Genomic DNA, 24,682 nt, shown 5'->3' with positions numbered 1-24,682 from the left:
AGTGGACTTGTATCAAGCGTGCACACTCCTGTACCTATCAAACTAATATCAATAAGTCTCTCACAACAGTTGTATGAAATAGGTTGGAATTATACAACAAAGCAAATCCATTTTACAAAGTATATCCAGTAGTAGGAGCAGGGCCTTAAGTGTGCCAGATGGGGTTTCTAGTTCAAGCAAACGTGCACATTTGACACTGCAAACTGACTTGTTTTCACTATAGGAGGCTACAGAGAAACATTACAGACAAAAACCATCACGCACAGACACTGCTGGAGTTGCAAGTATGGTTACATTATTGTTATTATTATTAATATCCTGCAGTCCATTCAGAACTGCGTGATTCAACCGTACTGCACTGCTATTAAAATAATGATTTGGAGTAGTTGGTTAGATTATCCCATGATGCATTTCATCTCCACTGGGAGCAATATGTTCCATAAAGCCCAAGTGGTCAGTGAGTGCTTTGAATGGCATGATAATGATGTTAGTGTCATGCTAATGCTTTCTCTTAATATAGGTATGATTCCATTGTCTTGTCTATATATAGAACAATCCAAATTGACCTTATGTGTCAATGCATCTAATGTCAAAGGAAAGTTAAGTCAATTTCTAAGTATTCCTAAAAGGGATCCTCTTCTCTTCTTCTATTCTTCTGGGTCAGTTTTGTGATGCTTCTCTGACTGAGCTTTGACGCTTTAGGGTCCCATTTTCGAGAGAAACTCTGAGTGACTTTATGGGTTAGATCGCTGGCAATCTCTCTAGTTGAGCTCATAGCCCAGCAGTCATACAGCAGAGACCCTGAAGGCCCCCATGAGTTTGGATTCCGCATCCTTAGACCTACAAAGGACATTTTTGTTGTCCCGTGACAAACTGCCGCGCTACGCCACAGCCCAAAAAATATCAATTTACTGTATGTGTGGTAGTTCTAGAAGCTGACGTCAAAGATTGGAATCTGTTCACCTTTATTTGAGAGTGGAGACATACTGCAGTAACTGTTTCGGAAGGAAGTGATTCAGCGGTTATCTACTGATCATCAAAACAATCACGAGTCCCTCTGACGTCAGCCCACACTGCAGAACCAAGCAGGTCAAATGAGGACGGCAAATGTTTTACAGGGTCTGCGGTGCCATTAATACTGTTACAATTGTGAGTGACACTTCAGTAGGGAGTATTGTCTCCCTGCATTTATCAGGGCAGCGCTCATCAAGGCAGAATAAGTCAAACTGTGTCGGCTTTGCAGCATGTCCGGTTTGTTTAGACACTGTCACTACGAGGAAAATCCCCACGAGGTTTACAGTTTTGCTAAGACTGGTGTGCAAATGACTTGTGACACACTCTTAGTTGTTACAGGAGTCAAACAACGTGTGGGATCGCTGTCCATTAGTGAGGTCGGCTCCATTTCATACACTAACTCTCCGTCAGGGAGCATTTACAAAGCATCATTAACATCTGCATTTATGGTTGGTGTGCAGTTTGTGTTGGATAAAAAAATCGAAGAACATTTGCAGAACAACAACAGGTTCAAAGGCAAACCAAGGTAGAAATGATGCAAATACAGAATTGAGAATCGGTGAAATCTTGTTAAAAAGGGCAAAAGCAAATCTGTCGCCTCAAGTCATAGCAATAGCAGTCGTCTCTAATTTAATTCCAATTAAGCATATCACACGTCTTCTAACCTAAAGGACAGAAAAAAGTGATTGTATATATGCAAATTAGACCGATAGGAATGAGCTTAAATGACTCCTACAAAGAATTCATCCTCGTGCCTGCCGGTGAGTGTGTGTTTTTGTGTATACATGCACGAATGTGATGGTGGAGGGCGGGGGGCAACTTAGGACAAAGGTTTAGATCTCTAACAATGACTACGACAACGCCATGCCTGCAGGCAGACAGAGTGTACAGCAGAGGTAGTGGGCCAGGCAGTCTAAGTGGGCAAACCTACCACACCGCTGGTGGATAAAGCCCTGTCATTAATCACAGGCCTCTGGGATCGTCCCAGTGTGGCAGAATAGTGGGTCAGGGGGGGAGCATCTTCTGTCAGTCAGCAGTAAGTGTGTGCGTGTGTATGAGTGAGCAAAGTGGCGTGTTGATGAGACTATGTCATTTTGCCTCTGGCTACAAAAAGCATACAGAACCCGAGGAATTAATGCCTCAATGCAAACATTAACAGTAAGTGCTAGACATCGTTTCTGTGAGGAGCAAATCAACTCAGCCTTTGAGAATAAAAGCGACATTCTCCGTCGTGAAAGCTGAGCTTAAATAAGTAAAGACACAACGTTTACGTGTCGGGCAAGACGCTGTGCAGACAGAGCAAACCGTGTGTGTTAGCAGAACGCAGTAGCAACATCAAAGGAACGGCTGTCTTTTAACACACAAAGGATCAATTATAATCAACGGCTACTTGATTTAAAAAAAAAAACAACCCAGAATCATTGATTATAATCAGAGTCAAAAATCAGTCAATTATTTGGCAAAGTGACTGATGCAAAGACAACATCTGACCCAGTGCTAAGCTAAGCTAAATTCCACAATTCACAACAGAGCACAACCTGGCAGCAACACCGAAGCAAAACAACAACTCTGCTTGTAAGTATTAAAGGCAAAGGACAATACCAATGCAAGTGTAGGTACACACAAATGTGTTGTTCCAAGTAAATGAGTGTGTTGTCATTTATTTGCTTGGCTGCAGCTGCCTCTCCATCTTTCCCTTGGACACGCACGTACATTAGTACATTACACTTTTAAATGTTGTGATCAGCCACGTGTAATGGATGCGCTTCATAAGATGCAGCAGGTTTTTAGGGAGATATTCTAACAATTTGGTATCATTATGCATCTTTGATCATTTGTACTCACACTTTCATCATCTGTGTAACACTGCAAAATCTACTTTAGTCGCTCCATTTAAAACACATGGACAATCTAATAAAGTCTATGACTATTTCACAAAACCGAGTGATTTGAGGTGGCAGAACCTTGTACAGTAGTTCACTACTTCCAAATGTTTCCATGCAGCTTTACAGCATATTTCGGAATTTAACTTCACGCTGGAGTGAAGTGGAAATTTTCATTCCTCTCCTCACTGGATGGGGATTCAGCTTCACTTGCTGGGCCCCCTGGGTGAGGTAGCAGTCATATTCTGCCGTCCAGCCTCTACACACCTGCATCCCCAGCTGGACCCCTAATCCCCCCCACCACCAACCCCCCCCTTGCTCTACAGTGCTCTACTCCCAGCTGCCTGTTCTATTTATAGGCTCTGTTTCATTTCCACACCTGCAGGGAGGCAGAGTTGTCACAGTGGGCCCACGAAGCCTCTTTGGAATACTGCATGGGAATGAAAATGCACTTTGCTGATGCAGGAACTTATTCTTGTCACTCTCTCCCTGCGGACTAGCATGATACTATTTTGTTGTGGATGTGCAGTGCGGTATGCGCTGCAAAGATAACATGCAAAAAGGCATCCGTGTAAATACGATTCCCCCTTGAGGAGTCTGAAGTATATTGACATGGATTACACTTCTGGAATAATCACGTGTACAGGCTCAACACACAGAAAGAGAGAGGGAGTGAGCCAGAGAATCTGTGTATATCATCGCCTATTAATAGATCTTAACAAATGGACATTAGTGCTCTGCAAGCTAAATTAACAGGAAGTGCAACAACATAGAAAAGTTCCTATTTTCCACCTACATTTGTGTTTTTTCCTGTCATGCTTTTCTCTCTGGATGTAGTGGGTTGAGGCTCCAGTCAGCGGATTACATTATCAGTCTGACCTAGTTGCCAGCTATCTCCTGAGACCTGAGGAGCCAGGCTTTTCTGCACAGCCTTTCCGCTGCTACAACACGCACACTGTGTAACTTTAATTTATCAGGGGGAAGAGGAGGGAGAAATGTGACAGGTTGACAGTTCTCTTTGCCTGCCACTCTGAGCTCTCCCTCTCTCTGCAGTGTGCTGGTTAAGGGTCCTCACTGTGGAGCGGCGCATTACCGAGAGTGACTTTTATTCTGCGCAAGGGAAACTCATCAGTGAGGTCGAAACGCTCCTATTAACGCAAGAGTTTAAAGCAGAGAAACGATGTGATTTCGGGACGTGGGCTACAAGTTGAGTGTTGAGTGGAAATGACCCTGATTGAAATATCAGAAAAGTAAAAGTGTCAGTTATATTATTTGGGTTAGGTTAAACCTCATGACAATACAATGTAAGTCAAATTTAAAAGTTCTTGATCCTGCATATACCAGCAGGTTTTTCTAAGTGCTTTGAGAATATGGCCTCCATCCTGGGGGTCCATTGTTAATATTGCTGCTCCTTATTGTTCAGCCAATTTTATAAAATCAATCATGTAGCAATTAGTCAAAGAAAGGCATAATTTAGGCGTTGAAAAGAAACAATTTGGAGCAGTTTTAGTTTAAAAGGCACAAAGGACTTAAAATTACAAAGGGTTTTGCAGTAGCAGAATTAAAACTGTGTCTCACTCAGCCATGTGAGCCAGACAGTATGATGGCAATAGACTAGGAGAACAAAAGAATGAACTAATCAGGCAGCGAAATGTAAAAAAATAGAAGAAAAAACTTTACAACAAAAGGAAAGCTGAAGTGTGAGGGAAGGAAAAGGTGAAAGTAGAACTGATTCCATACAACTCCACAAAATGAAACCCGGAGAGAAGCGGAATACATTTCGCAGAGGAAATATATGCAGAGACAGCCGAGCAGCCAAACAGCAAAAATGGACGAATTATTACACCTGTTAACACTTGCAGCCTGAACTATCTTGACACTGCAATCCCCATACATCTGTAAACAAGCGTAGTGGCATGATATGATATTCAAACTGTGCAAGATCCCTACGTGTAAACGGGGGCGGGGGTGTAGGTGAAATTTGTTTTTGGGTCATGACTATTTCCCCCAGATTGAGGAAGAAAAAAAAAAAATAGCCAATATGGTTTTCTGTGAAAATTTGGGGGTGGAGGTGGGGAGAGATGTGCTGCTTGCCAGATTAGGCTCCAGCCTGTGCCAAGGTTATAAACAGGCTGTTATCAGGCTTCCAAACAGAATAATCCTCCCTGTATCAGCGCCCAAACATATGGGGCCACACAAAGCAGCGGCAGCCCCTGACAGACACCCCCTTTTAATTACACCGAAGAGGGGGGGCAGGACCTTTCCCCCCCCCCACGCCTTGCCTTTTCTCCTTTGGTGTCGCCCTGTCTGGGATTTTTTTTTTTCTTTTTCATTTAAAAGCAGGAAGCCTGTGGTGTCAAGGCTAAAACTTGGCATCCCTGTATCACTTTAAAAATGTGTAAAATGTGTTTAAAACGCTAAAATTCATATAACGAGATATTTAAAAAAGCAAACCGTGAGGATTAGGTATCTATCGTAGGAATAACACTTTGTTTAATAACCGATTTCCTCCATCAAAACCATGTCAGTCTGTTCCAGTCAGGTCTCCACTATTGCAGACACTCATCCCATCTGAAAGAAATAAATTCTTCAATCTTTATATACTGCCTACAGATTTTAAAGTCTTGTTCAATAAAGTTTAAATGTCACAGAGGTGTAATAACGGGGATCATATAAACGCTGGGCTTCGAAAAGCTATGCAAAAATGACGGCGTCCCTTACCACTTGTGTAATAAAGTTTTATTTGACTGAATCGGCCAATAAAAATGGGCTTTGAAGGTTGTCAATGGGGAGTAATTGGTCTGGTTTACAGGAGTGATCATATTTCTCTGCCTTTTTTCCATACAGTCTGAATCGGTCTTGACAGAGACACGAGGGGAATCGTCTCGCTACAGATGTGACCGAGCTACATCTAGAAGCATCTGGAAAACAAATGAAATGCAGGTAAATGACATTTGGAGATGAATATGCAGCACCGTGCGTTTGGCAAGACGAGCGCTGCTTTGAGATTTCAGCCCAAACAATGGAGATACACAATAACAGTCGGCCGCTTTTGGCAGCAGCAGAACCCATTTCACACACTCGCAGACAGCAGAAAGAGTGTAGGCCTTAATGACGTCCAATCTTCTCTGTCACGCAGGACTGGAGGCTCACCAGGGCAAAAATCGACCGACAGCTCAAAGTGCTGTTAACCGGTTTTGAGGATTCTTCACTGATGCACAAAGCTCACCTTTTATTTCTAACACAGGTCACAAAAAGCAAGCCATCACTTTCTCCCCTACAATTCAGCTTTTCTGATTCATCCTCTATAGGCGACAACACATATGGATTCCCTGCATTCATCCCAGATTCTGTAACAAAAAGCTTTTCCCCTGAAGGCCCTTTTCTCTTTTGATAGACGCTATTAAGCTCGACGTTGTTTAATCATTTATTCAAAATGTGGTGTTGACTGCAGTATCATTTGCGAACTACCACTCACTTTGTGATTCTAACACATCTATTGTCATGTGATAAATCAAATCTTTTAAGATACGAAATTCCTAAAATTCATCAGCCGCTATGATCATTTTAATTAACCTACTTAACACGATACCTAGTCAAAATTAACCTTTTAATCATCTTAATTAGGCCTTGTGAAAATTGCAATCAGCGTTTGATTGTGCTGTTGCTGAGTAGGTATTCTTCAAACTACATGTAAGCAGCATAATCAGACTGAAAGCAGATTAAATCCACACCGTTGTACTCTGAGGAGCAGACCTAGATTGTGTGATAGTAAATTGATACAACAACTATAAGTATTCTGTGCATGCATTTCCTGCCCATCTGCCTTTAGCAACAAGTCTTGTTCAGCCAACAACTCAATCCTTTACATTCCATCCACGTGTAAAGCTTACTGGTCTTTTCCCCTCAATCACAACACAGACACAGATCGGAGTATAGTGTTCATGTAAACCTACTGAATGAGAAATCCTCCGGTTTTCTCCTGACGTGTGTCAAGACGAGCTCTTTCATTTGATTTCACACCACCACAGTTGGAAGAACCTTGATGGTAAGGAACTATTCGCGGCAGTGAGCAACATCAGCGTCTACGCGTTGCAAAAATAATAATCAAACAAGTCGAGAAACACAATGAGAGTCCCCCCCGCACACACCCCGGCCCCTGACAGGAGACGATGGTGGAGTCGTGGTTAACGGACGGCGCGGTGCGGCACGGCAGCCCCTAATGATCTCCCCTCTGTTTCAGCGGACTGAGAAAAGCCATTACCTCCCGCCACATTACCCTGCCATCCCTCACATGCTGGATGGCTCCTCTCTCCCAGGAGCACCTTGCTCCAGTCATGGCTGGCAGTGCTCACCTCCTTACCACCTCCTCCTCAACCCGTCCGCCCTCTCCCTCTGAAACCCCCAGCTCTATACATCACATTTAACACTTTGACACTAACAGTCTATAATGTTTCTATTCTACAAAATCACTCTGCCAACTCCGGGATAGCAGAGCAGAGTCTGAGGAAAATAAATACCACTCTCAGCCGTCGGCAGTAAATTCTAAAGGAAAAAGAAAAGTACAAAAAGAGCCTCTTTACACTCTGCCTCTCTGCCTGGCATCTCACAGCTCCTTGGCTGCAGTGGAAGTGAGGGATAATTTCAATCGATAAACATTACAGCATATACCGACAGCAACAGCTCACGCTTTACATGGAGGATTGTCCAAGCCGTATAAAAACGCCATATAACCATATTTTCGAGACGTCAACACTAGTCACAAGCACTTTATAGCTGTATAAAAGAAACATTTCAATGCATTAAATTATTAAAAACAAAAAGTGGCATGAATAAATAAAACAAGCCTGAATAAGTGATGTGACAAGACAGACTTGAGGCGTGACCTTTGAGAGTGTCGGTAGCAACTACAGCAACAATGGGGCGGGAGGAACGTTCAGCATGTGGAAAATGTAGAGTTGGAAAAAAATAAAACCATGTACAATTAGGCCACAAATGAAATCTGTCACAATAGATTAGCCTAGTTCCAAACAAAGACGAAACAACAATACAAAACGGAACGCGCCCCACACCTCATTGCATTACAATTTGTTTCTTTTGTCTCTCTCTCTTTAATATAAGTGTTTACTTGGGCAAAATCCAATCATTTCATTCTCTCACCGAGCGTATTTCATGTATATAAACAAACATTTGCTCGACCTCACTGGAGTATTAGCTTTAATGTATCGTCAGCAAGCCTGGCTTTGAGAGGGCATTAATTTCAATTCGCCGATTTAAACACTCCAGTTTGTCGCAATCCTTCATCGCAGTACGCCACCAAGTCAACACACACAATGGGCCTATTTTTCAATCTAATGGCGGAGCTTACTCGCCATTAGTGGAAAAAAACGGCTTTTGCCTTTGAACAAGCCACTCAAAATGTAACGCGCGTTTCAAAATGAATCTGAATAATTAATTACAAGTTAAAACAGACATGAAACGGAGAAATAAGACGGTGGAAGCGAGCTGGAAATATATTTCGCCCCCAGGCCAGAAGATCTCTCATCTTAGAAAGCCAGAAAATCTCGTCTTTGAGGATAGAGTGTGTAATCTCCAGTGAATCTAATGAAACAAAGTAAAAGATAACGCCACATTTCATCACATCGGAGACAGAGTGCTTCCTCTGGCTTGCCCTTGAGGTGGCAAGAATCCATAATCTGAGGAAATCATTCTTTTTTATGTAGTTGAGGTATCGCAACCCCCTGTTTGACCTGACTCTCAAGACAATTGATTTATGAGCGCAACTCAGACTTAAAGCCAAAAGTCTACACCTTTCCCTCAAATGATTTATTTTTGAAAAAAGACTTTCTGGAAACTAACTACTGTCATAAAGCAATTTGTGTGCAATATGGCCTCTTTTTCACAATGATGCCTCATTTTATTTGACGTACATTGTTCTAACAAACACGTGCAACAACCCAAATAGCAGACGGCGAAAACAGATAAAGCCAAAAATACCATCAATGTTTCTTTGAGGATGTAAAGACATTCTGCATCACCGAACGTTACCACACTTACAGCAATCTGATATGTGTCCAAATGAGACATTTATAGAAGCAACCTTGCCTTCTGAGTCGTCCTTGGTCCATTCCTTTGCAGTGAGCTTGTCTTTATTATTTAATTAAGCCACTACGGCCGTTACATTAATAATTGAGTGTGAGAGGAGACCCAGGGCAGCCGCAGGCTCTGGCGCATTGGGCTTCCTGGTGAGGAGTGTATTAAAAATGTGTGTGTTTATGTCCCCAGGGTGTCTGTCCTGGCTGCATAAAATTGAATTGGTTATATCTAATATATCATCCCCTAAGGGTGGGTGGGTGGGGAGGAGCTGAGATGGTCGCATCCTGCCAGCAGGGAATGAGTCCAGGCTTAAGGATTCGGAGAGAGAGAGAGATGCATGGGGGCCATGACGTTAATGTCCCTCAGAATCAAATCGATGGCTGTCCGAAAACTCAGTGTGCATGGCCTACAGCTAGGAGCCCAAGACAAGCCCGGAACCAGATTAAACCCACTCGTTACCGCACTCTTTGTTCACTTCTGGTGTCTGGGCTGCCTGTGATGCCTTCTGTGCATCTGTGTGAGAATGGGTGGAGGATTTCTTACGAAAACGGATTACAACCAGATACCAAATGCGGGCAAGAGAAAGCTTTTGGCATTCATATAGCTGCTAAGAGGATGAATGTTGGTGACAATGTGAGTATCTGAATGTAGAAGCAGGGAAAACATCACTCATGATTCCTCCTTTCACACCGAGGGGCTGACTGCAAATACACTCTCTCGCCACCTCTCTTCTTATCTGTTTTCCCACCATCCCCCACTCCACCTCCATATCCAGTGAGCTCCTCGCCTTTATCCAAGTCTGCACCTTTAAGGCCTCTAGACTCCAGAGGAATGAGCGTTTTAACACCACCATTAAGGTCAGGGCCTAAATTATTGATCTGCCACCTCTATCAGCATAACGGTCACGTAGCCAGTATCACAATCTAACCCTGCCGCCCTCGGCCAGCTCGCTGCAGCTCCCTCAATTAGAGGGAGATTCTCATTACAAAGAGAGACAGAGAGAGCGAGAGTGAAATAGAGAAAGAGAGGGAGAGGGAGAGGGAGAGGGAGGAAGGTAGAGCGAAAAAAAGAGAACAGTCCATTTCAGACAGGGAGAAATGGGGGACAGCGGGCATTCTTTATACCCACCCGCTTCCTCCTCCTCCCCTCCCACCTCCTCCCCCTTGAAGTCTCCCATCATCTCCCCAGACAAGACCCAAAGATGACAGGTCTTATCCTCACCAAAATGCGGCCGATAAGGCAGCTGTAAAAGAATAATAAAAGAATAATGCATAGAGGATGAAAGGGGAAAGCAGACAGGGAGAGAGAGAGGGAGAGATAGAGAGAGGGAGAGGCAGAGGCAGGCCAGGGAGGGGGCAGCAACATAAATAAAGATGCAGCACAGTTGGGCTGGATCTCCTAATGAATTCGGAAGGTCCTGGATCAATAACATCAGCGCGCTGACGACACATCACAAATGCCAAAGGAGCTCTCTGCTTTGAGTCGAAGCCAGAGGAAAAACAGACCTTTACTGCATGCTCCTCCGCCGCAATGTTAATAGAGAAAATTACCTGAAAACAACAAGCTATTGCACATCAGAAAAATGTGTTGGATCAAAACAGATATTTGCAGATCCGGTGAAATGAAGAGTGTTGAGTGTGTTTGTGTGAGCGTGCCTATCTACAGCTGAGGAGCATCAGGAAGCAGGAAGCAGCCTTGATGCTTGGTAATGGGGATGATTTCCACCTAGGAGATGCCCTGATAGCGGCCGTGCTATCAGTGCTATTAGTGATGGTGATGACAGATGGTTTCTTTCTCTCTATTCAGATTTCTTCTCAGAGCTGTCAGAGAGGAAAAAAAGCATACTGAGTACATCATTGCTCCGTACAAATCGTCTGATATGATACAACCCCCTGACATGATGTTCGCGATTTCCCATGCTGCTTATAAATGGGGGGTCGGGAGGGAGGTCTATAGATGAAAAACAGATATAAATGTAGAAAATGTTTCCGCAAACATTCCACTCGAAATGGATCAAGCAGGGTCTCTGAAAATGTGCCCTCTCTCCCCATTCGCTCATACACAATCATGGCCTAATGGCATTCCATTAACATAATTGCCAACATAACTAGTGTTCCGTGTCTGAGAGCCATTCCCCCAACTACATGGAAAAAAAACAGAAAACTGGGAAGAGATGAAATTAAGCCAAACTGGGACCATCCCCAAAAACATATTGTGGGTGTTCATGCTGAATCCCCCCACTCCCTTCAAAGCTATAACGCTCTGTGAAGACCCCCTGGGAAGGATCTGGCATGTCAAGGAATGTGATGCCAGAGTGTGTGATCGTATGCTGTATGTATGGGGGGAGTGCATGTGTGAGGGGACCAGCGCCCGCACATGCACACGCACGCGCACACGCACACACACACACACACACAGACACAGACACACACACATGTTTGCATGCAGCAGAGATAGTGGGAGGAAGAGCCGAGCTTTCCTCACATGTTGGTCGCTGCCTCGGTGCTCAAAGCCTGGGCCATACGCGCGCTTCACACCAAACACAACCTGCCAGGCGAAATGAAATTCCCATTATTTTTAATTAATCCCTAATTAAAATATATTACTCCACAGATTCCACAAATCTCTCTTAATATGCAAATGTGGCCAATTCAAGGATATTTACATATCATTAATTAAGGCAGGCACATTCTCTTAGTCTAATGAGCTGTGGCCTGGGTCTGCCAAGGAAAACTAAACGTTGGGCTCAGGAGTGAGTAAGCAGAGCCACGGGGGGATGCTGCTCTCTGTTGAGTCAGGACAGCCAACTGTTAACGCCGGGGTGGAGCAGAGAACAAATCCCCCTTTTACACACCTTAATGTCGTTAACAAACTGCTGATACCTGCTCGAGCGCCACACTGTCCCACATCCTTTATTTCTGAGGATCACTGGCAAAATACTCCAGTCTACCGTAGCTACAATGGAGAGTCAGACTATAAACTTTACTACTACTACTTTATCACTATTACAATCATTCGCATTATCACTATCATCTGCAGTATCACTATCATTATCACTGACATTGTTGTTATTACTAATACCATTACCACCAACATAACACAACACTACATTATCACCACAACTATCATCACTCTCTTTATAGCAAAAGTATTAGCATCACTAGCATTAGCACTATCACTCTGAATCATCACCACTATCACTACAACTACTGCTGCTATCATCTCTATCAGTATTACTCTTATATTAAAAGCAACATGTCCACCTTGCCTTATCTTTTAATTTGCCTTATGCAGCATCTTCAAATAACTTATGGAATTCACCAAACATCACAGATTTGCTCGTTACTTTACATTTTTAATCCAGGGCTTTTTTTCTATTTATTTTGTCTATTTTCTCTAAATGGTGGTAAATCCAGTTAGACATCGGTCTCTAAAATCGCATGTGCAGCGAAAATGCAACCGTAGTTTAACTGCTGGTTGTTTTCCGTTTACTAACTTTGAGGAACTCTGGCACATAATTAGCAGTTTGTTTGCATTTTCTCTGCACTTCTCTCTTCGCTCTCTATTGGTTGACGCTGTCATTAAGCTGCTTTTTCGCTGCGAGAGGTCCTTGTTAACTGTGTGCCTCCGCAGAGAAAAGTGTCTCCTCGGACCAAGAAGTTTTGGGAGTAAGGGAAATAAAATCCTCTCCGTGCATTCAGGCATTTTTTTGGTGAAGAAATTTAAACAATGAGCCTTAATGATACATTGTAGTGAAAGAGGAGATGGATTTGAGCTATTCTATGATGAACATTCTATTAATTGCCTCTTCTCTGCAGTATCAGCCGATATAAGCAGTTTCTCAGTAATTACAGTGAAAGGGAGATAAGAATGAATGCAGCCATTTTTTGCATAGATACATGGATACTATTCATGTTGTATTAGGTGATTTGAAGGAGAGTCAGAAAAAGGAGGTGGGGTGAGATGTACCTTGCCCATCTCCTTGTTCTCCCCTTTTCCAGCTGCTCTAATTTGACACCCTGAGCATTGGAGGGGGTAGGGTTAACTAGGTGGGGGAGTGCAAAGACACAGCGGAATTCATTAAGTATAGCAACCCCTCTTTCCCTTCAACCTCCCCTCCAACGCTAATGACATCAGAGGTGAGCAGAGAGCAGACGAACTGCGAGATGGGGAGGAGAGGAGAAACAAGAAATAAAGACAGCGGGAGAGATGGAGAGTGTGGGGAGATATATACGAAATGAGAAATATTAAAAATAACTATATTTTCAAAGGAGAGGGATGAAAGGTGAATGACATCACGCTGCGCAGCTCAGACACCGGATACATGAGTCATTTGGAGTGGAAACAGCCCAGTGAGACGCTGTGTTTGGTCCAAGTGTATTTCTGCATCCTCTTAACATTCACGTGATTTGAAAGAGGTTTCAAAAAGTCCCATTTTGCCGCTGACAGTCCTAATGCACTATGATGACATACCAACGAGCGGCTGCAGACCTTTGAGAAACCCATTTGTGCCGCACTTTGTAGGTTAGATGGAGTGCAATCAGACCTTTTTTAACATTGTGATTATGACATGCTGGCACAGTAATCTGCGGCTGAGGAATTGGCTGGCTAATGGCAGCTTCGCATCAGCCATCTATAGGGACCTTCCAGACAGGTAAAGTGGCAGTTGCAACATATTGAAATGGCCGGTGCCACCTGGAATGAAAGCCTTTACCAAAAGTATTAAAAACTTATTTTCTTCTCTGGAGGCAACAGCCCTATGTGTAAGATGAGCAGCTTTATCTTTGCAGTCACTTAAAACATCAAACACCTTACTTTCCCTCAGAGCCACTTGCACTGCGGTCCGTGAGAGCTTCGAGGGAAAATTGAGGACCGAGTCGCTGGGAAAAAAATCATTTTTTTCTCACAACCTGAATTGGAATCTTTTCTGAAACACTGTCGCGAGACCTTTCAAATGCTCATTTCCATTTATCTACCCGTGACATTTCTCATGACGTACTCTCTGGCAAACTATCTGACTCATAAATCCAATTCAAGCCTATTACTGAAGAACTTTTAAAGCTATCCTTCATTAATGTTAATGGGGTTTTTTAGTGGAGGCCAGTGGTGGTTAGGAGTACATGGCTGCTTTCCCAAGCTTGTTTAACAGGCTCCAGACAGAGATGGATGCGTCTTGCAGTCCGATAGGCTCACTGAGCCATCTATCACCCAGAGGACCCACCCACAGAGCTGGCGTTCCATAACAAAGGCCAGGCAGGAAAGCTCTTGATTGACAGCTTTATGTGTGCCGTGGCTGGTCCGACAGAACAGAGAAGATGCGGTTTCGCTTTCTGTCCTCGGCGTGGGTCCCCTTTCCGAAAATGAGTTGTGAAGAACAGAACAAAGTAACGACTGAACAGGGGAATCAATCAATATGCCGACACATGAGATAAATGAGAGAATCACACACACACACACAAAAACATCCCTAATGCTGCTGAGTAGGTACAAAACTAATCAGGCAAATGAAGCTGCCTGAGTAACGAAAGTGCGGATGGAAAAGAGTGTTAAGGCATAAACAGTTATTATCATAAAGATTATTACCCTTACACCTCCAGACTTACTAATTAATGCAATAAACAGCCATATTCTGAAATGTATGGCTGGGGCCTGCAATAAACCCCCCTGCAGTGTGTAAATAGTAGACACAAACGCACAGAGACACAAATAAACAGACAACACACTGTTCCACAGTCACTAAATCCAAGCTCAAAAACATAAAAATCCGTAATAATAAAACACATGTAGAAGAAAATGTAAGCATAAACCACTTTGCTGCCGCCGCGGCAGTAATCATTTTACGAGAGGCCACAGCTCCACGCAGGGCTGTATATATTCTTGAAATGCAGACAAAAAGGCAGAGGGGGGAGGATGTTTCAGAAGAGACACACTAAATTTGGACAGTAAGTAGTATCACCCCGTCTGCGCGGTACACCGCACATTCGCAACGCCCCATTTAACCGCACACGGCGCTTCCCTCTACTGCCTTCATTTGCATACTTCAGCAGGGCCCTGACGGATGAAGACGGATGGAGCAAAATCAGCCTCACTGAAACAACTGTTTTATCAAGGTTAAACTATCCAAGAAGCTCTTAACCCCCGCGCCTTTATCACACTACAGCTCTTCCAATATCAATCTATCAATATGATCGTATCGGCAGGGAGGGGTGAAGACACTCTTCATAAAGTGGAGTAACTGCAACATAAAGGAATTTATGTGTTTAGGGGAGGAGACTGCTAAACATGGTGCCGAAGGACATGTCCAATAAAACAGGTTACAAGGTGGTGCCAAGTGCAAATAAAATATAATAGAGGAAGCATTCGTCAGTGCTGGCTGGTGGTAACCGGGAGGCACGGGATGCACGTCGGAAAGGGGTTGAAGGTTCAAAACCTGGAAATCACCCGGGAAGCCGAGAATTCAAAAGGCTCGACGCCCCGTTAATAATTACAGTCTAAGTATGTTAGAGGAATGTACTGACACTACATTGTGTGTGTGTGTGTGTGTGTGTGTGTGTGTGTGTGTGCTCACTTGGAAATTGGGACACACACTCACTAACAAAAAGGTAATAAATAATGCTGTTCCTCGTTAAACAGAATTCCAAGTTGTTCTTAGAAAATTATAATAAATCTTAAAAATTACAATGAATTACTCACTGCAAATATCAGAGCACGCTTCATTTTTTAATTCTGTGTTCACACCCTTTTTCTGACCTTAGACATCTCAGATGCGGTGACAGTGTTGAAGAGGTAAAGAGTAAACTTGTGCCTAACATTTAATGTTTGAAGGGTAAAGACTCCGTTAGAAGTGGCTTAGTAATAAATGAATAGAAGTATATAATTTGCTGATTATGCTCAAGTAGAAAAAAGAAAATGACAGCAATTAACATAATTTCAGCAGGAGTTAACTGTCCAGAACTAACACTGCCAAAGGCAAGCTGGCAGACAGACGGCACGGAGGAAACCAACAGCTTTCACTCTTTGGGTTAGGATAAGAAATCTGCAAAGGCCTCGCTGGAATATTCTCCACCCTCTCGTCGTGAACAACAACGTTGATTCACATTCTACATTATCAGAAAGCGCAAATTAGATTATTAATGAAATGACTGGACAATGCTCTCCTACTGACTGGGGAGGGGGGAGGGAGGGAGGAGGGGACGCAAAGATTTTACACGAGCAAGTTAAAGCGGCAGATGGGTGAGAAAATCTGCACTTGTGTTGGAAGCATATTCAGTTTTAATGAGAATTGTCACAAAGCTAGGCTCCATATCTGCAAATAAGGCGAATCAAGATAATGCTTATCGAGTAAAGGAAGGGAATATGGAAAGTTTAATTATCTCGCCGCAATGGCAAATTTGACTTGTTAATGCTTATTTTTACGGCACGCAAATGCATCAGTGCAGACCGAACAAACAAGAAGTGATTTTTATCTACTTTATAATGTACTGTGTAGTGGTTGTTCCTTTGATCCGTTGATACTGAGGGTTTCCTTGGCCTGGAAGAGCTGAGAGGACTTCAGAGGGCCGGTTTAAGGGCCCTAATCTGGCTCTGTGATGTGGTCTTTTCCACTGCCTGGCAGCCAGGCCGAGTGCTGACCTCTGCTAACACTCGTGCTCTCGCCCCACTGTGCTAAATGCTACCTGTGGTGTCACATCTGCCCTGGGAAGTGATCCAAAACTGCTGCACCCACGTCCCTATAGGCCCCACGGAATTAGTTGTAACAATCCCAGGAGACTGTCAGCCTATTTCTGCCTCTCCCAGCACATACGGGGGGACACACACACAGCAATACTAGATACCACACACCGCACTGAAGATTGCCAGCATGGGGCTGTTTGATTTTGCAGCCACAAAAACAACTCTTTGTGTGGCTAAATTTATCATCTCCCCCCGCCACAGTATTTGTCTCTTTCTCTACAGTTCAATATCGCTCCTCTTTTTCTGTGTGTGTGTGTGTGTGTGTCTGCATTGTTCTTTGTCTGTGCCTTCGCTTCCAGTGAAGGTGCCGAGGTTACCAAGGCTCATCTGTGGCCCCTTTGTCTCTCACGGCAACGGCAAGGTTTATTAACATAAATTAGAATAGCTCACCGAGAGAGTACCTTGTCGCTATGCGTTACCCACGGCAACCTCTCCTCCACTCTCAATCCACCTGAGCACGAGTGTGTGTGTGTGTGTGTCTGCAATTGTGTGTGTGAGCAAAAGAGAGAGGGGGGAGAAAGAGAGAGAGAGGGGGACAGACAGCGCACACTCCCCTGCATCTAAATGTGAAAGTACTCTGCAATGAGGGAGACACATCCACACCCATCTCTCCTCTGTCCTGATTAAAATAAATGGTGCTATCTGCACTGCATGACTCACTACACCATGGCATTACTATCAGTAATTGAAACATCCAATCACTACTGAGGCATCGGCCTCACTGCTCTTCCCCATCTGACTTTGTGGCACCTGATTGAACATCGCACTGTACGGGAGTGAAACAGTTTATATGGAGAAACGCCGGCGAAACAAAAAACTGCTTCCACGGCTCTGCCATTCATGGATTTTCCTTTTTTCTCCTATGATGTATGAGTCTGAATGTGAGTCTGTAAAGCATATACTGTATCTGTGTGTGTGTGTGTGTGTGTGTGTGCGTGTGTGTATGTGTGTGGGTGAGTGTGTATATCCCTAAGCAGATATCCAGGGAGAGTCGGGTAGCCTCATTGATTGGTGTTGATTCCATCTGGGCAGCGAGCAGCGACTGACAGTGGATCTAAGCTGCTGCGAAAGGCAACCATTAATCTTGGTCCTGTTTAAGCAGCATGTATTAATTTATGTCATTTTTACTAAGTCAGCCAGGAAAGAGCGCTTGCCATTTTATGTTTGACTGTTCATCGTAGTCTCTGGGTGGGAGTAGTGGTGTGTGTGTGCGTGTGTGTGTGTGCGCGTGTGTGTGTGTGGGTGGGTTGGGGGTTGGTGGTTCCTTTGTACAACCCCAGCATGCTGCCAACACACCACTTACAGTGTAGTGGCAGGGCGCCAAAGAAATGAGATCCCGCAACCTGAATTAAAGGTTATCACCTGCCAATGTAACCGCCGCCGCCGCCGCCAAGCGCTCCAGAAAAACCTGAACGCATAGAATCAGTGCGTCCCTCCAGTCAAACACAGGTCTGTCAGGAAATGCAGGCCCACTTGTAAGTAAGAGTTATAATGCTGCAAGAAACGCAAGGCGGTAGATAGCAGTTGTGCGCAGTTGGAACAACATTAAACCCTCTGAATAATAAGATCTGCAGGTGTTTCAACTCCCCAAAATATGAGAATATGCACAAGCACTTGGTCCTACGGCGTGAGGCAATACCACAAGGCTGCGGAAAATCCAATCAAATCCAAACAGCGCCAATAAGAAAAACAATGGCTGAGGCAATTGCAAGTGCAATAATGTCACCAGAGCTGTTTTGTAGACACTAAAAGCTGCTCCAGAGACAAACATCTGATAAAAGAGAAACTCCACTCTGCCACGGAGCAAATTTCCTCTCTAAAGCAATTTTATATTCGATAAGTGGGAAGGCATTCTTAGCGTAATGGATCTGAATATGATCTCTGTCAGAAAACTAAGAACACAGCCTTTTATAAAAGCCCAGTTTACAGAATGGCCAATATTGCTGCATCAGATAACCAATTTGGGAAAACGTAGGGAAACACACGACAGATAAAACGGCCGTACATTGAGATTTTTGTTCAAATGGGTGAATGGGAGAAAGTGTGTGTGTGTGTGTGCGTGTTTCTCTACGGGCCTACGAAGCTTCCGAACGTGTCATCGAAAACAACAAAACAGGCACGGACACACACACGCATACCCACACACACACGAAAACACGCTTCATTTGTGTTTACGAGACAGAAAAAAACTGGGAGAAGTCGCTGCTTAATCTGCACGAGAGATCGAGCCAAAACAAACAAGACACACCTCGTGACCCGTACACACACACACACACACACGTCATACATACACACACACACACGGAATATGACCATTCTACAGCCAGACCTGTTATCACGGCTAATTACTACTCCCACCTCAGATATACAGGGCTGTAATTAGCCTCTTAAAACATGATTAACATGTCTCAATTAAGCCACTCAACATTTGCATAATATATTAGCCGTCCTAATTGCGAGTGAGTTTATACCAGAGGACAGGGAACGGCGAAAATACTACACTGTTGTTTCCGACGTGGGGCTGTTTGCACTTTAAAAGCCGTAAATACGAATTTAAGATATAAAACCTAGATTTGTTTTTTAAAAAAGGAAGCTATTATGTACGTCTCACTTTGGACATGTTTGTCATAATTCACCGCAATTAACACGTCTGGAGACTTTCCTATAAACTTGCACATCAGATCGCGGCGCCGTGTTCTCGGGGAGAACGTCACGCGCGCGTTCCGGAGTTATTTATTTGAAGTTATTTATGAGGGCAGAAACAAGAGTCCCGTTCAGCCTTATTTCCGTGGAAACTAAAACATGGGGGGATAAACTGCTGCTTCGGCACTTCCAAGCCGGGGACAGATATACAGTCTCCCAGCTAGCGCGGGGAAACCAAGGACATAGCCATTAGTTTCAGGACAGCACCACATTGGAGACTAATGCCTCCATCTGTCACTGGAGATGAGAGGAGAGTAACAAAGAGAGGCAACACTAACCCCTGAACTCATCATGGACAGCCATGTCAATTAAATACTGAAAAACAGCAGCACTGGGAGCCATAGTGACCAGTCTATCCACTGCTTCATGGGAGCTCAACTAGCACCTCTGTCACCGTTTGATGTTGATGCTGAAGAAGATACCATAAATAGTAATTTGACATTTTATCTCCGCATATCTCTATATCAACTTCAAACCCGCCGTCAGATCCTTTTCAGCCCTGTGAACGTGATCCTGTGCTTCATACTAATAAAAGGAAACTTCTGAAAGTGACTAAAACCGGGAATGTGTGAATATCGGAAATGTGTGCGCGCGTCTAATTAGCGTCGCAGGGCTCAGAGGGCTGCGGTTAGCGATGGACCGACGGATTCAGCAGGTCCCCGGCTTTGATAGGTTCAAGCGGTGTAATGCATTATCCGTCTGATCGCATTAGTCATGCAGGAGCTCTCCATCCGACCCCAGCCTGCATGTGCGGCTGCTGACACAGGGCGGCCTGACGAAACAGTCCCAGGCCCACAGAGAGAGAGAGAGAGAGAGAGAGAGAGAGACAGAGAGACAGAGAGAGAGACAGAGAGAGAGAGGGCCTGAAATCTGACACCCAGGAACATTGACTTGGTGTCTGGCTTCTCTTACTTAGTCAACCTGTACGTGCCAACTTCCCTCGCCGTAATGGTTCTGCACAAACAAAGACGCTCTCCAAACTCTCTTCGCAGGATGTGAAGCAGGCACAGGAAAACACAAACCTAAGTGCTCTCAGGATCTGTAGAAACAACGGCGACAGTCCTGCAAAAGTACATTTGAAAAAAAAAAATAGAAGAGGGGGCCGGCGGACGGGGCAGGCGTGTTTTTGTGAAACATAACACTGGCAGCCAAAAGAAGGTCTGCGAGGGGTAACACAAGCCTACTCCGTTTGGTTTTCCATAAGCCAGTGTGTGAACCTGAGCTTGTTTAAGCTTGCTAAATACTCTCCCCACCGTGACACGGGCCCGACCCCAGCACACATATATAGGGAGGGGAGTGGTGGGGGTGGGGGGATTCGGGGTCAGGAGTTAAGGCCCCCCCGCTCTGCTCGCTATCGGCATGCACTCCTGCCTTGTTTGTCAGCTGCTTGCCAATGGACGCCTCGCTGCTGCAACGTCCTATATTGCGGCTGTCAACACACACACACACACACACACACACACAAACCACACACCTACACACCATGACGAGGAGGAACCCGGGGGGGAACATGCGAGCCACATATGAGCCACCACAGACGCAAACACTTTTCTTCTGCGTTCAGTTAAAATGAGGGCGACGGCTGAACTCTGGGGCTCATCTCACCCTGCTTGCACTCCTTTCGCAAAAGCTCCTCTGCAACAATGTAAAAGCAAGGAGAAGCTGACTCTTTATAAAGAATATAAAAAAGACCTGACAAATTACAGGCTGTACTCCACTCGCATACACTGCACTCAGCACATTTGGCTGTAAATGCCATGGTGAAGGTTTGAGTCATTTTCACTGTCACTGCAGTGAAAGGATTTTCAGTTTCGTCTGCACAAACCTCCTATGGGCAAAGACGAGCAGGAGCTGGACTCTTCAAATGCAGTCAGGTAGCCATTAAAGCCTTGATTCCCTCATAAATCCTTTGCTTCATTATTCGCTCTTAAATATTATGTCCCCTTAACAACACTGTGGTTATTTAGAGTTTGAGGCGCCCATGATTTTTGGAATCATGCTCACAGGTCAAACTGGGACTAAAACAGAACCGGTTTGATAAGTCTGCAAGGCAAATAGATGAAATATAAACAATGGTGAAATATGTTCATAGCCAAACTTGGTGCTAAACACAGTGGAGGAGCATTTGCAGGCCGGGAGGGGTGGAGGGGTGTGTGTGTGTGTGTGTGTGTGTGTGTGGGGAAGGGGGGCTCTCTCTCTCTCTCTCTCTCTCATCAGACGCTCTCCGACCGAGTCCTGGTTGCCAAGAACGGTGGGAAGAGAGGGGAGGCTGCTGGGGGAAAAGCCAGGAAAAGGTCCAAGTCACTTTGTTCTTCTTTTTGGAAACGAACTCTAGTTGAACCCAGGGAGACGCCAGACAGTTTACAAAGAGCCAGGCATTACTCTCTCACTTTTCCAAGCATTGCAATTTAGACACAGGGCCCCAGCCTGCTATAGCTTCCTCCTCACAGACTGGACTCCTTAACCTTTATAAATCTTCCCGCAAAAAAAAGAAATCCCAAAGTGTCTGCTAGTTCCTTCTCCTCTTTGGAAAAGGAAACGGTGCCAGACTCTGACTCATACAAATGAAATGTCAGCGAATTTACAATTTATAGTAAAAATTAAAGTAAATGGTATCGCCTCCTTAGCAGCCCTGTGTTTATTTTCAACTGTCGGTAAGGAATGAAAGAGAGAAACTTCACACCGGCAGGCAAAGTGACAAGGCGCTCTCAATAATCCAACAGACAGCTTCAAAGTTGTGTTAGATAAGGTTAAGGTGTGGATTTTTGCTTTACTCCCCCCCATCTCTTAACCAGCGTCTTCCTCTTCCCCCCTGAGAATAGTGGCAGGCTTTCATCACGTGAGCTGCTCTTCTTTTTAATCTGCTGTTAAGTGAGTAATAATTCACACATTCCTTTTCATGACTTTGACCCTTGTTGCGAACATAAACAGAAAAATCCCTCTGACCTGCCTCTGCATGTAAAACAGCTCACTTAGCAAACAGCGTCAAGCCCGGCCAAGGAAAACAGAGAGGAAAAGAGGGGTGAGAAAAGCTCAGCCCAGAGCGGCAGAGAGCGGCCCAACCGTCGGCACGGAAACACTCCTGTCCAATGACAACACCTGGTCTTGAGTGCATGCATGGTGTGTGACCTTTTTGTGTGCCACATTTTTTGCCAAAACATCTTAAATGTTATGCCAGACACAGATGCTTAAGGTGTCACAACCAGGTGGAGCTCAACCATCAACAAGAGATCTGACAAAGAAACCACAACACAAAATGGTACTAATACCGACACACAACAACACACAACTTACCTGTCTTTTCCTTTATTTCACACAAGACGTTGAAGAGGGCAGGTTTCATTCTGTGGCAGTTCAGTGCATGTTTCCTACAAAAAGAAGAGACACCACTTTCCAAATCAATAATCACCAAACAAGTGGCAAGAGAAGCTACATGAATAAGATTTATTGTTTCCTTTGCTCAGTGGGATTAATACAGTTTCCAGTGGAGGCATTTACGAGCAGTTCAATGACATTTATGATAGTTAAGATGAAGATAAAGCTTTATAATCATCAGAATTCACCTTAATGATAGAATTTGATACATTTATCCACAAATACATGATGCAACCCTTCAAATCTTAGGATAACCAAGCAATGTGCAACACTGTAACATGGCTCAAATGCATTTTGCACAAGATTTCTGTGTAAATATGACTCATATTCATATCATATTGGAATAATACTGTGCAGGAGGATGTGAAATATAAACAAATAACGCAGGGTTCGCTGAAGTGACGATCTGCTCCACAGTTTATAAACCCTCACCAAACACTATAACTAGCGATAATCGGGCAATAATTGATAGTTTGGATCATATCTTCACCGGAAAGTTGTTTTTAAAAAAGAATCAAGCACGAATCGTGACAAGTTTGTTGGCTCTTTTTTTCAGCCCCCCATTTCGCGCATTCATGGCACTTCGGTGGGCGTAATTGCTTTCATTTAGAGGCGATGTTCACCCAAAGCACAATGTTATTAAACCCCCACACCCCCCACCCCCCCCTTTCCCGGAACATCTCCTCTGTCTTATTAATGAAACAAGTGTTCGCTCGTCTCACCTCGCCTGCGCTTCGTCTAAGCTTTGGTCTGTGATGGTCATGATTTGCTGTAATATGTCTCCGATGTCCTGCTTCCTTCCCTCTCCGTCCGTCCCCGCCGTGCCATCCTGCATATGCTGCGCCAGGCCGGGGTGTCCGGCCATGCCTACCCCGTGGGAGTGCATCAACCGAGGCTGCTCGTCCATCCTCGGCCACGGTCCCTGCTGCTGCCTCGCCTCCAACTTTTCAATTTTTGACGGCAAAAAAAGGGGGAGAAAATATCCTTGGAAATTCCTCCGGATCCCTATGCGTCTCTCTCTCTCTCTCTCCCCCTCTCTCTCTCTCTCTCTCTCCCTCTCTCTCACCAAGCCGACACTCCTCCTTTTTCCTTGGTAAGCTTTTCTGGATTTGGGAGGAGGGAGACCGACAACCTCTCTCTCTCGCTCTCTCTCTCTTGTGCTCTCTCTCTCTCGCTCTCTCTCTCTCCCTCTCTCTCGTCCTCTCTCCCAGCTGGTTTAGGTGAAATCTGATCTGAATCGCTGCTTTTGGCTTTGGCCACTCCTGCCCGCCGCCGCTTACTGTAGCAGCAGCAGCAGCAGCAGAGACAGAACAGGATTCAACATTAAAAAGCCTCCTAATCTGATTAAAAGTGGAGCGCGTCGGTGCTCCTCCTCAAACCCAATCTCCCTTATTCTCGGGGAGCCTGATGCGCCACAAAAAAAACGCGCTATAAAGTCAACTTAGCCTTTATGGAAGCTTTGCCTACAAACTACCACCAACTGTTATTGTTTCGCTTATGTCTGGTAACTGACTCATAATCAGAGTATGGATGGAAAGCCTCCGCCCATCGAAGCCGCGATTGGAGAAGAAGGAGCGCGCAAGTCCCACCTCGGTCCTCTGTGGAGACGTCAATCATCTCCATAGGGAAGGTGGGACACTGTAATAAACATAAAGAGATGTGACCGGACCGGGTGGCAATACAGTGATGGATAGAGAGTGAATATGTAGCCTAATAAATAATTGTGAGTGGCAGTGAAGCTCTGACCCAACAGGACAGCGTGGCGATGCTTGGAGAGAGAGAGACGCTCTGTCACACTGACTATATATTTTCCTGCTGAATATTTACATCCATGTAATCAGTCAAAGGAATAATAAATCAGAGAGAAATGATTATAA

At 44.5% G+C, this 24,682-nt stretch overlaps 1 protein-coding gene across 2 annotated transcripts in view; it reads right to left on the bottom strand.

Moving 5' to 3' along the window:
* The window catches only part of pbx1a (pre-B-cell leukemia homeobox 1a), a 40,098-nt gene extending 15,828 nt beyond the window's left edge, over positions 1-24,270 (bottom strand). For both annotated transcript variants that reach the window (XM_076144445.1, XM_076144446.1), the window contains exons 1-2: positions 23,528-24,270; positions 22,725-22,798 (exon numbers count right to left, since the gene is read on the bottom strand). In XM_076144445.1, the coding sequence (XP_076000560.1) occupies positions 22,725-22,798; positions 23,528-23,712 (259 nt within the window). In that variant the 5' untranslated portion in view covers positions 23,713-24,270. The remainder of the gene's footprint in view (positions 1-22,724; positions 22,799-23,527) is intronic.
* Between the last annotated feature and the right edge of the window lie 412 nt (positions 24,271-24,682).

Source organism: Genypterus blacodes, unplaced genomic scaffold (genome assembly GCF_046128005.1).
Source record: "Genypterus blacodes isolate CSIRO-AG114 ecotype Tasmania unplaced genomic scaffold, CSIRO-AGI_Gbla_v1 ptg000029l_1, whole genome shotgun sequence".
NCBI lineage: Eukaryota > Metazoa > Chordata > Actinopteri > Ophidiiformes > Ophidiidae > Genypterus > Genypterus blacodes.
This window is presented reverse-complemented; position numbering and strand designations above follow the sequence as displayed.